The sequence below is a fragment of the Pseudonaja textilis genome, chromosome 1 (genome assembly GCF_049901715.1).
Source record: "Pseudonaja textilis isolate UNSWEBS1 chromosome 1, rPseTex1.2, whole genome shotgun sequence".
Taxonomy (NCBI): Eukaryota; Metazoa; Chordata; class Lepidosauria; order Squamata; family Elapidae; genus Pseudonaja; species Pseudonaja textilis.
Window position 1 is genome coordinate 152,111,346 of NC_141990.1, and position 13,916 is coordinate 152,125,261.

At 34.6% G+C, this 13,916-nt stretch overlaps 1 protein-coding gene across 14 annotated transcripts in view; it reads right to left on the minus strand.

Moving 5' to 3' along the window:
• MEIS1 (Meis homeobox 1) overlaps positions 1-13,916 on the minus strand; it is a 161,309-nt gene that overhangs the window by 111,980 nt on the left and 35,413 nt on the right. For 8 of the 14 annotated variants that reach the window (XM_087919294.1, XM_087919306.1, XM_087919301.1 and 5 more), the window contains one exon: positions 7,169-7,283. In XM_087919294.1, the coding sequence (XP_087775420.1) occupies positions 7,169-7,283 (115 nt within the window). The remainder of the gene's footprint in view (positions 1-7,168; positions 7,284-13,916) is intronic. The other 6 variants (XM_087919295.1, XM_087919302.1, XM_087919292.1 and 3 more) reach the window with 1 other exon arrangement.

Here is a 13,916-nt window from a genome sequence, read left to right on the forward strand (position 1 = left end):
TCAGTTTTTCTCTACAGGTAATTCATCTGATTGATCTAATCCAGATCTTTTTTTTCTTATACCGGAGTCTTTCCTATCACAACAACTACATTTATTTACACGTAATTCTCATTTAGCAACTGGGAGTGGCAATTCAATCATTAAGCAAAGTGAAAGTGCAACCATTCTTATGTTCTGAGTGCAGGTTTCATTTGCTTTACAGACCTACGAGGATCATAAATGCAGGTATTGGTTGCAGTTACTTTTCAATATCATCATAACTGTGAACAGTTGTTCTAGTGTATGAGGCAATCACTAACTGAGGACTACCGTGCCTATATTTACTGTTTCTTTTTAGATAGTATAGAGTTTGTAAAGAGTGACTTAAAAAAAACAATCCTGAAAAGCCATGTGAGATAATAGAAAGGTGAAATTTTATTGGAGACGAATTAGTTTATGACTATCCTATCGATAGCAAATGAGATTCCAGTTCAGTTATGGCGGAGTGCAAATCAAACAAATGAAATAAATAATTGAACATAGAGGAACAAAATTAGTGAGTGTTTAGTACTATACATTTGAAAAGGTTAAGATAAGCCATTCTGAAGTATGAGGAAAGCATTTTATCTCTAAATGTGAATAATAATGATATCCCTGTGGCAAATAAGATACTGAAAACACACATTAAAATAATTAATGTTGAATATTTAGTTTAATTCTAAACAAATAGACATGACAATATACAGCATAAGATACATAATATGTAAGGATCTAGGGTGTAAAATCACAAAGAAATGTAGCAGTTGATTAATTATACATTAACAGTGATAAATGATTTTAATAGGGTTAAAAATACAATTTTAATTGCTGTTCCACAAACAATAACCCTCTTTTATAGCTTAATTTTAAAAAGCAATTAATTTTTATGTAAATGAAATTTGGGGAGAAATATGAGGTTACCAATCAAACTTATTTTTTCCAAGTGTCTTAAAGTACAAAAATAAATTATGGTTAGTTCATGAAATTGTTTCCTTCCTAAAACATACCCCCCTCCAATACTTCTGGGGGATTTCATAAACAGGAGAAATAAGAAATTAACATATCAGAACTCCCTGTTCTTTAGAAGGATATCTCTGGATAACTTAGGCTGAGCTGAATTTTCATCTTGACCCAAAGATATGTTTTAAAGACAGAACTCTATTTAGAAGTTTAGTCCCAAACTGAGGTAGTTGGAAGCAACTAGCATTACAGAACATATTCATAATCAGAAAGCCAATGACCCCTTCCTGATGGATGCCTTGTCTTTTTCAATTGAGGGTCACATCTAGTCAAGCCAGTAGTATGATAATGGCATCAGGAAAGGTCAGTCAAAGACAAGCTGTAGCTCCCTCTCTGGCTGACCTTCGGAGCTTGTGACAAATTGCTATCAGTCAATGTCAGCTAATGACAGCAGCTCTTTGGCTAATCAATTGTTCTAGAAATGATCAAGAAAACTACTCACAGGAAAGCTCATTTTCACATCAATGCCTATGAAGTATGAAAAGCTCATTTTTTTAGTTTTTAATAAGCTCAGAAGTAAAGCAGTTACTTGGTAACAGAGGTCACCTTATTGAAAAGACAGTACCTTTGTGTGCCTTTTACGTATCTTTTTATTACCATACTACAGTAAAAATATGCATGCTATTACAGTGCCAGAGGGCTACATAATAAAGTAGGTAACACATCATACATTTTGAAATAAATATGGCTATTTCTAAAGGTTCTCTGGATACAGGTTATTGATCTTTCCAAATATTCCAACTATTAAGCAATAGTTTTATTAAAGAGATATCCAACCTTTAACTAGAGATCAATTTGTGCAGGTGCTTACTGGTATATCACTGTTTATATTTTAGTTTAGTTTCCTATTTTTATTTAAAGAAGCGATAACAGAAAATTGCAGTCATGAGTTTTAACTTTTCCTTTGAAATCATACTTTTTCTATCTTACAATACAAACTGCTTGATTTGGCTTCTATACTACATAGAATATTCCCTATCGTATTCCCTAGCTATAGTTGATATTCTCTAACAAACTAAGCTCTACTTAAGGAAGTCCTTCCTATATTACTCATATGAACACACTGAACAAAAACTTATTTTTAGCCATCATTTTAAAGACCTATACTTTTAATTTGCATTCACACATTAAGTAATTATGTGAACAACAATGCTGTTTTGATGTACTCGAAGGACTTGACAACTGTAGCCACAATTATGTTTTGCTCTCTTTGAAGAGTAGGAAGTCAAAATGCATTTTAGGGCATCACATTACAGGAGTCTCTTGAGAAACAGATGTGTGGGAACAAATAACATATCATTCAAACTCTTGAATTTACAGAGTAGGAGAGCAACAAGGAGGGACTTTAAATACAAGCTTTATCTATGTATTTGAATGTTTACTTTAAAATGTTACCTGAAAATTTAAAAGAAAAATATTTAGGGAAAATTACAGAATGGTGGCAGTTTCAGATTACATACTAAATAGTGAACTGCCATGGCGTTGCTCAAATGAAAATATCTCAACCACTCTCAAGTTGTCCATATAGGAGCAAACTATAAAAGAGTGAAAGAACACTTAAGCTGTGCCATAATTGGAAGTATGTGAAAAATGAAGTGTCAGTTCGGTCAATAAAGGGCAAAGGTCAAGGGGAACTGCTGCCCAAACTCTGTGCAAAATGTGCTCATTAAGACATCCAATCAGAGAGCTCTTTCCCACCTATCCCATTAGTCATCAGATATCTGACTGCTTCAGATGTCTGAGTCTGTGCTGTTATTACTTTTCTTCTTCATGTAAAAAGGCGAGCTGATGTATAAATCGTTGCTCAGTCATCTGGAACATAATGTGTGCACCCCCCCTTCCCAGTTCATCTAGCTCTGTCTGCTAGCTTTGCAACCTCCAAACAACTGCCTTGAAATTCTCTTCAACAATAAATGGAATTGCCTTTTGCCAATAGGTTGCCCGAACACTTCTACAAAAGCCAAGAAAACACTGCCAGTGCTGATGCTTTTTCTCTTAAAAAAACACATTCCATTCCTTTTGTTTTAAAGAACAATGTTGCATATCAAGGTCTGAGTCATGGACACTAGTAGCCCTAGTAGCCCTAGTAGACACTAGTAGAAGGGGTTTAAGCATTACACATAGAACGCCTAGGCTTTAGAATATTTATTTATTAAATTTATTTGCTGCCCATCTCGTTTGAAAGCGACTTTGGGTGTCTTACAATATTATATAAATAGATAGAATATAAATAAATAGGAAATAATTTCAATGCCCAAATAAGAATTTGATCCAATTAAACACAGGGGTTTATTTAAGCTATATATTTAAGCCATGAGACTTCCTACTCAACTGTATTTGAAACCAAGAAGTAAAACAAACAAGCTGAAATTCCTTGAACACTTTCAAGTAGGTGAAAGAAGCAAAGCAAGGAAAAACAGTATTCTTACTCATTCATTCTAAAATTTCCCCTGCATAAGGACAGACCTAAAACAGCAACTAAGCCAAATCAGGAGCTCCCCTCTGACTGTGTCAGGTTTCTTTGGATTGAACTCTAAAAAGTAATTGGGGTGACTATCCTTCAAAAGCAATACTTCTCAAGTGAAAATAGATTTCCTGATGCTCAATATGTAAAGAGTTGCAACCTTACGTAGAGTGCTCACAACAGTTTGGCTATTGGTCCATGTGTTTTGGCTTTGAGGAATTATATGAGGAAGAGAGTCTCTGGACTGTTTTGGCCTTGAAACCCTTGAGGAGCATTTACCCTGGATTTAAACCCTGATGCCATCACAGATTATGTTCCTTTGTGACTTGTGAAGTTCATTCTTGAATACAAAACAAGGTTCCTGAATACAAGAACTAAGATCTGAAAGGATAGGAGAAGATTTAAAGAGATTCGTCTCTTCCAAGGCCTGTTCTCCTTTTTGAGGGTTTTTTTTTTAACACTAGTTGGGTAAAAATGTTTTTTTTAAAAAGGCCTTTAGGAGAAATTTTAAATCTGAAGGTGGATGTTTATGTGATCATATATCTCCTCCTTTCCTTTCTTCTGTATCTTTATGCCATAACTCAATTCTATTCCAAAAAGTCCCCTTCTGGATCCAAACCAGATTTCTAAAATTGCATATTATTTCTTCCATCATCATCATCATCATCATCATCATCATCATCATCATCATCATCATCAATATCCAGCTTATTAAAAGTCAAGGTTACAAAATGCCAAACATTTTTCTCTAAAACCAACCAGTGTAATTTATGCATGAAAGAAAATCTTTCTTTCTCCATAGTGACTAGGCAAATAATGGAGCTCTGCTCCAGCATACAGTAAAAAAAAAAAAAGAAGAAGAATGCAGATTACTCCCCAATCACTCTATCAGATCTTTTGCAGCAAAGTCCCCTTCCATAAAGTTTGCCTCCTACATGGTATTCTACCATAGCACCAATCAGCACAATTAAGCTTACCCAACTGTGTTAGTTTTTTTAAATAATATTCTCATTTTTATTTTTAAATACTAGAGAATATTCAGACTTGCTTTGGAAAGCTAGACTTCTTTAACAAGGATTGTGCAGAGATTCTGACTCTGATTCTGTAACTCATTACATCTTGCTCTTTGTAGCATGCACCTAGTCACAGAGTACCTTATTAAGACACCAGAAATAGCCAAGAAAATAAAGAAGTAGGTGTGCACAGTATTATCCAATGTACAATATAATTAGAAGTATCGCTATACATCATTCTGAGTACAGCAAAACCTTTGTCAATAATCTTCTTTCAGCCCAGCCTACATCACAGAATTGTTGCTATAGGGGTATTTTTCTATATTTCTCCTTGCACTCCAAGCCAAGTGGCAAGATAAGAATGCAAATATAATAAAGGGGCATTTAGAGTGAGTGAGTGAGTGAGTGAATATAAAAATCCAATGCATCCTTTGCCTTAACTGGGACCACAAGAGTTATCTTCCTCTTTTCTCCATTAAAAACATTGGAGCATGCACACCTATTATATTGACTGCTACTAGTGATAAATGGAATGAAGCTTCAGTCAGGAAAGTTACTCAAGGAAGGAAGTTTTTCAAATGAAACCGATTTATTTGTACAAATGCAATTAGCATTTTAAAAAGATTTTAAAAAGAAAATAAGTTCAGTTTAGATCTAGGGGTTCTTTTTATGGGTACTCCAATGATCCATATTGATCTTCTTGATCAAGTTAGATTCAAGAAACTTCAACTGTTAGTGGCAACCCTATTCAGTTGAACATGACAGTAGGAAATGAAACACTAATAAGAAAAGCTAAAATGATAATAAAAAAAGTTGCCGGAGCTGCAGCATGCATTAGGGCATCTGCATAAAACCAATTCAAGCAAGTGGGTATCAAATGTGCAGAAAGGGTTACACATGGATTTTTCTTTTATATTGATACTTCGAAAGGCCTCACTAAAAGCAGTATTATTCACACATTAAATCATTTAAGTATTTTTAGCAGCAAAAGTAAGCACAGAGATTTTGTACTGCACTCTTAAAGAAGAGTTCACTTCATAAAGATAAATTATGCAACAAGAAATTTAATGTTACAACTGGGATGAATTTGAAAAATGTGCCAATTTTGCAGCAACACATATATGAAGAAATACTTAAAAGAAAAAAATAGGCCCTTTAAATTTATGTTGCATATCATTTTCCAGCAAAGTCAGAGGTCAGGGGGTTACCCGTTTCTGCTTCAACTCTTCAACAATTTGCCCATTCTGGGGCCCAGTTTTTACTAGGTTTCACTTGTGATTAAGTCAGCATATTTTAAAAAATAAATAAATAAAAAATAAATACTTAAAATTCCATATAAAGATATATGGCCTGAACAGATGTAGACTTGCATTTGGTCAAAAAATAGAAGACTATCTCAATTTAAAACCTATTTTTATTGAACATAACACTTTTAGCAAATCTTTCCAAATTTTTAAACAGCTAAATCATTGGTTGTCCAACGTTTGAATGAAACAAGAACATAAAATTATTTTTTTTAATGTATGAGCATTGTAGATTTAGAACTTTCTTCAGTAACAGAAGAAAGTTCCTTTTAAACTCATTGCATGTAATTATCATGCAATCAATTACATGTAATTATCATGCAATCAATTGCAGTTGGAGTTTGCATAAGTAAAAAAATGTACTTTTTTGTTTCAGCAGTGTTTGTTTGTTTTTTAAAAAAAAAACAATTTTGCATAGGACATACAACATCAAATACTTATTACAAAGATCCATCTCTTTCCCCTTCAATGAACCATTAGTTTGGCTCTGAAACAAAGTAATTGGCATTCTTGTAAAACAAGTAGAACATGGGAAGGGCCAAGAACAGCTATACATAACATGTAATTTTAAATTTTCTTCATGCATGAAACATTTAGATTTAAAACATTTAATATTCCACTCTCCTTCTTTTCTCTCTATTTAATCCTTTCTGTCAATTACTAAGATACAGAAACAAAAATGGTGGATTCCTTTCCAGTCTAAACTGGGATCTGCATGGAACAACCATAGGGAAAATACTGTTTGATATTTTTCCTCCCTAATCAAAGTAAAACATTGGTTGAGGTGGAGAGACAAAGGAGAAAGCAAACGGTAGGTGTAGAAAGGTGAGCCTAAATAGAAAAGGAAAAGAAAATTCCATTTTGCAAGTCTGAATTATTGTACCATAGTGGTAGACTATGTTTTACAATTTAAAGGGAAACTATGTTGGGCGTGTAATATATTTGCACATTATCTGCATGTTGTATGATCGCCCTCTTGTAATTTACTATCCATATAATTGAAAAGAAAACCTGTATTCCAGAGATATCTAGAAACCAGATACAAGGATTCTTGCATTACCAATGAAAAAGACACCCAGAGCTACAGATTTCCTCTTTATTTCTTTAATAGAGATAGAGCAAGGCTGGTGGCCACCTCCCTTAAAAAGATTTGCACAATAAAAACCCCATCTCGGTGGTGAAGGTCACGTTGAACAGACTACAAGGACAGGCATTTACCCCTATAAATTCAAGCAAAGCTTATTACAGGTTTCCATATCAGATTTAAATTTTATTACAAAAACTATTTCTAAAAACAGTGAAATTATTGTGCTAGGCGGCTGGAAACCCCAAAACACTAAGATTCCTACCTTGTTCACTGCTGTTGTCCCCACTGTGTGATGTGTGGCCCCCACTGGAGGGCCCTGGCGTTCCTCCTGACCGTGTGGATGCTGTGTCATCATGGTCTCTATTCCAAGAAGGCTGCTGGATGGAAATCAAACAAATTATTAAACAACAAGGAATATCCTCCACAGTACAGAAAAAAAAACAACTTGGATAAGTTTCTGAAGATGACCAGAATTAAAAACATATTAATGTATGTTAAAGTATACTCTAAAAACATCACATTGTACTTTATACAGTATTTCCTATTTTAAAAAGAAATTACCTTAGAAAGGAGAAATTAACACATAACAGTTTGTATAATGCAATCTCATACTGCAAACACAGGAAAATGTAAAAATATAATTAGGAATCAGGTTTAGCATACTTAATATTATGTCTTCTTCATAGTGTATGGGTAATAGAGAAAGGCTTTAGAATCAAATGTAAATTAGAGCAACAATGACTTCATATAGATTGTATATATTCAACTTTATGTGGAACATTAGTACATATAGTACTGAACAGAAAACAGATGTTGGTTCTTATCATTAAGCATATTAAAATGACATGTAGGAAAAAATCCTCTGTGAAATAAATTCTTAAGGAAAATAATCATGGCAACAATCCTCCCATCTTCCTTTATCTTCAGAATTTATTTTAATTAGCTTTTAGTACTAAGCTGCTAAAAATACCAGTGACTCACTGGACATCTATATTTGTAAGTAAGCAATATTGTGATATTGTCCACAGATAATTAGTGGCTGAGAAAAATAAATCAAGTCAACCACTATATTTCTATCACAACCAGAACTGTTTTAATGACATTAATTATGTTAAAATAATTACAATATAAACTTTAGACCATTAAGTCAAGCAGAATTTAAATGGTAGAAGCACATGTGATATATTTCCATGCACCAAATCACTAATCAAAATCTAGCTTTGCACAATGGAGGAAACTCAGATAAGGGTGAAACCATTGTCCTTTGCTATTTGAAGTTTGTCAGTGACTAGTGAATGTGGATTAACAGAGGGGAAAAGTATTTGGAGGGAAGGATAATGAAGAAATTAAATAGAGCTTCATCTACCTTCACTTAGTATCTTATTAACATAACATTTGTGTGTGTGTGTGTGTGTGTGTGTGTGTGTGTGTGTGTGTGTGTGAAAAATCAATGAATGCAAAGCCAAAACTGACTGCCTCCCATCGTGTGTAATTTGTTCCCAAAGCAAGCATCTTTAAGGAAGATGTTCACAAACTTCTAATTCAGTTAATAAAATACAGGTTTATATGTCAAAATGTATTTCTAACCAATTAAAATACCCTTTTCTATTTTTAAAAAACTCGGTAACACGCGCACGTGCACACACACATGCACAGAGAGAGAGAAAGAGACACAGAGAGAGAGAGACATATGTTAATGGCTAAATTGCATCCTCACAATTAAAGACAAGGTCTGGAAAAACCCCACATTGTATTTTAATTCTTCCATCACCCAAACTGTGAAAGCCAAATTCGTTCATTGATCCAGTAATTGAAACACTGATGTGCAAATTCTGAAAAAGAAATCCCCCTCTGACAAACAAAATTGTTTGCAGCACACAGCAGCATAAGAATGCTGTGAGAGGAAATCTGGGACACATGCTCAGAATGCAAACAGTTAATGCATAAATTTCCAGTTTGTACAACTGCAGCTTTAAAAGGGGGACTTGTTTATTCAGAGCTCTGCAGAAAGAATGGTACAGCACCCAGGGGACAGACAATGCCAGGCACAAAGCCCTGGTGCCTCAACATGTAAAAGGGGGATGTTTTTCTATGTGCTACAAATCCCACTTGAAAATATAATTAGAAAGAGAAAATGGCAAACTATTGCATTAACTGTAATTGAAGAAAAGGCTAGCAAAGCATGTGGGAGGTAGCAAGAACCCAAGGGAGCTCCAGGATGCATCAGATCCTCAGAGTTACATCTCCAGGGTGCACTCATGCTATTTATGTTGCTCCTGACTACTATTGTTGACTAGTGATCTGACTTGTAATTAATAGAAAAGCCACAGATAACAAGGTAAAATATTGAACCACCACCATAACCTCAGCAGAAGTGTTCATTAATATGATTAGAAGTAGGACGCTACCGCTATTCAAGGAAAAGGGTGGCTCAGAAATAAAAGAATGATATGACATGCTATCTATATGCTGTGTATAGCCTGTCCTCCTTTATGTGACAACAGACCTGAAATATTCACTATCTTTTAATGAGCTCCACTGATTTATTCAGCGCCATTTGGTTTACTCCCCCACTTCTCTACTGTGCAGGGTGTAGATTAATTCAATGCTTAATTGTTTAGTAAATTCAATTTTCCACATTCTATTCTGCACAGCTTTAACTGAAGTTCTTAAATCTTCAGCGGTGAGCCCTGAGCCCCATGTTTCTGATCTGTGCCTACCTTTTTTTCAATCACCATTTTTCTTCCTCCACCACTTAATTCACCATGAAAAGATTTTCCTTGCTGGAAATTCTGATTCCGCTATGATCTGTGAGGCATTCCGATTCATTGCATTTCTATTGTGTTAGGTCTTAGATGCTGGGATCTTCTTTTCTCACAGCCATGACCACATTATACAGCCACTCATGCAAGAAATGTTGGATTCCACCTCAGTTTATCAAAATTTTGTGCATCCCTTGTGTTTACATTTCTGTATTCAGAGGCATCGCTTAATATTTATGCCTATTTGCACTTTGACTGAGTTGTTCTTTCTCTAGTTTCAGACCTGTTGAAAACTAAGATGCTTTTAAAAGCAACGTTGAAACTGGTGTTGTTTTCAAAAGAATCCTTTTTTTAAAAAAAAAAAAGTACTTTTCTACTAACCTAAACTAGAAATTATTTCTGAGTCTCATTAAATAGTGGATAGTTGGAACTCTTAAAAGTTAAGAAAGATAAATCTGTTGGGTGAAAGTGATCTGCCCATAAAGAATGCATCCAAAGCAACCCAGCTCAGAAGTGCCTCTGCAACAGCAGTAAAATATTATATACTGACTACTGCATTTGAATGAAGATCATATTATAAGATTCCCTTCTTGTTCATTAACCTACATTAGCATATCTTTGGAAAGGAAAATAAGCAAGAAATGCCTTCATATAGGTTGTATTCTACCAGTCTATGGGAAACTATAGAGTCTGTGTTTACTATATTCTATCCTTGTCAGAATGGAAGAACCAGGTTTTATTTATATTACATTTGAAAATAAATACTGGAAGTTTCAGTTTAATAGCTTGTGGTTTGTGGAAATATATTATTTATTTTTAAAAAGCACATATGTTTCATAAATCACTCCAACAAAACTGCCCCCCTCCTCCCAAAAGTCAAAACACAGACATTTAGCTACTCATGGTTGATATTCTATATTCTCTCAACAGCATAATGTTGAGAATATATTTTCAGAGGATCCGTCCATGTTTCTAATAGACTGACTTCCAAATGAAAACAAAGAATGAACAAAGATTGCTAGCTCATCAGTCTGATTAACACTGATTAACCTAAAGAATCCCTGAGATCAGTTCTCCAATTTGTACAATATTTTCCCATATTTCTTCCTAAATACAAATAGCACATCTTTGTGCTATGGTAAATACAGACATGCCTTGTATTTTTTAAAAAACAGCTTGCGGCTGGGGATGTAGGGAAATAACACAACTTACTGTGCTATAATTCCATTATAAAAGGTTAGTATCACCATATACCAGCCCTATAGAGCAGCACTTGTGACAGATTCCCTAAAGCCCATAAGGGCTTTTAAATGAACACATTCCAGTCCCAGACCCTACAATGCCCCCATCACCATCTTTCTTTACCATGATAATGGCTTGATATGTTTTACATATCACATCTGACCATTAGGATGGTTCCCAATACAATAACATCAACATATCCTACTGCTTTCAACTCTAGCATAAAATCACTTTACCTAATCAGTCTACTGTGGCTTTGAACATTTTAAGAACTTTTTAATCTGCAGAACAGCTAACAGATTTTTCTATACTGTTGGTACTTCACTCTCTTGTCTTTTTTTTTGACTTTGAGAATTAGAAATGGGAGCAACAAACCTTAAAATCACATATTCTATCAAAAGTAGTATAGACAGATGGATGTACTTACGCTGTATAGAACTTCATCACAGACATTACGTTCAATATAATGTACACTTTACAGAACACTTGATAGATTGGTTTTAATTGATTTAATTCCCTCAACCAAATTAATAGTTCTTAAATTCAACAATGAACTCTGAGTTCATTGCAACAATGGATTGAGATCTATATAGAAGATATGCATGCAGCTTTCTAAGCTGTAACAAGCAACCATGTCAGGCACTGCAACAAATCTTGATTCTCCAGGCCTATATTCAAGAACTTACTTACAGCAGAAACTCACAGGTATGACATTGCTAGCTAGGCTCCTTTTTTGCAAACAAGATAGAATTCATACATCTAGGAGCTTCTTACTGCAAAACACAGAAACAGAGCCATACATAAGATTTAAATTCAAGGCTTTTCCCCAAGCTTGAGATTGGAAGTCACTTGGTCAATGTTTATATAACAGTTCTACTTAAATGTAACCCTAACTGCTGCTTCCTGCCATTTCAACTCCAGCCCCTTAAATGTCAACTCTATTTTGCTGCTGTTTGGTCAATATTTAAACTTTGTATTGAAATAGCTTTTTCTTTATTTTTTGTTGTTGTTTGCTTAAAAACTGATGATCATGATGATGATGATCAGCTCTGATGGCTCCTTCTACCATTAAAAGTGTTTATACATATTAACATGTATAAATAGGACAAGTTATCTCAATACTGAAGGAGGAGATAGAGTAAAGTTTAAAAATTGGCTTGATTAGATTATCTGTACAATTTATTGGCATTCAAGATTCAAATTAGAGAATTCCTAAGTGATATATGAGATCCTCAGCTATAGTTCTACCTTCATAGAGATAATTCTTTGAACTTACAACATCCATGGTTTCAAAACCGAATCAACTATTCTACACTGTAACATAATGTTTCAGATTGCTATATATAGGTTAAGAAATTTTCTTTTTTTTACAATTGGCAGTAAGGATATTTTTAAACATATTACCCTAAGAAATGAATATGATGCATTATAGATAAGAATAAGGTACTATTTATTAAAATTTGGAGATCCAACAACTTATACAATACGTACAAGAGCAGGAACAAACTCTAACATTACTGAGAATCTACTTTTTGAATCCGACTAATCAAAATTTAAGGGTAGACTCAATTTCTTGACAAATAAAGGAAAATTAGACACAGCTAACTCATATTATAGATTAATAGTACAAATCTTCTCATCTTTAATTCTGGCATTTAAGCAGCAAGAGTTACAGAAATTACCAATATGCTTCCTAACCATGGTAAGAATCATGGTTGCCATTCATGCAGTAGACACAAAAATTACAGTCATTCAAAGAGTACCTATGCAGAAAAATTGTCATGAATTTTTCTTGTAAAGAATTCCACATAAAACAAACCATTGTATTTTTAGCAATACCAAACCACTAGACAAACCAGCATAGAATACAAGTAACAAACTAAACTGAATGATAGCTCTCAAAATGACATCTACCTCAAAGGCATATCTGCCAACAAGCAGTAGAGCATTGCTTTCTCCCCCCAGATTTATACATTGCTACTGTTCTTCAAAGTGACCTCGATTATGTGTCTGAATAGTCAAACATTTGGCAACTCCAAATCTCGACCAACAAATGTTCTGTCCTACACATTGGCTAAAAAAAATCAGTTCACCAAATACAAGCTAGGTGTATATGACCTCGCTGATGACCCTCACTCTGTCAAGGACCTCGGAGTACTCATATCTAATGATCTAAGCACTAGAGCTCACTGTAACAGCATTGCCAAAAAAGCATTAAGAGTTGTAAATCTAATCTTACGAAGCTTCTCCTCTGGAAATATTGAATTGCTAACTAGGGCATTCAAAACCTTTGCTAGACCAATACTTGAATACAGGTCATCTGTCTGGAATCCACACTGCATATCGGACATTAATACAATTGAGCCAGTCCAGAAGTATTTCATGAGAAGAGTACTACATTCCTCTGCTCGCAACAGAATACCCTTACCACCAGGCTTGAAATTTGGGGCTTGGATAATCTTGAACTACACCACCTACAGTTGGACTTAAGCGTAGTACACAAAATTATCTGCTACAATGTCCTACCAGTCAATGACTACTTCAGCTTCAACCGCAGCAATACAAGAGCACACAACAGATACAAATTCAATGTTAACCACCCCAAACTTGATTGCAAAAAGTACAACTTCAGCAACAGAGTGGTCAGTGCCTGGAATGCACTTCCTGACTCCGTTGTTAAATCTTCTAACCCCCACTCCTTTAACAAACTATCCACTATTGACCTCACCCCATTCCTAAGAGGTCTGTAAGGGGCATGCATAAGTGCACCATCGTGCCTCCCCTCCCTGTCCTATAGTCCCCATTTATTTGTACCTATTTCCTGTATTCTTACTCATGTTTATACTTATACCTATTATCTTGTAAGTGATTGACAAATAAATAAATAAAAATAAAAGTTCAAGTTACTTTTAATGACAAACTCTGAGTGGCAACTTTTTGCTAACTTGTATTTGGACTCTCAGCCCACAGTCAAAAGAGCTGTAGATTTTGGGTTTTTTTGGGGGG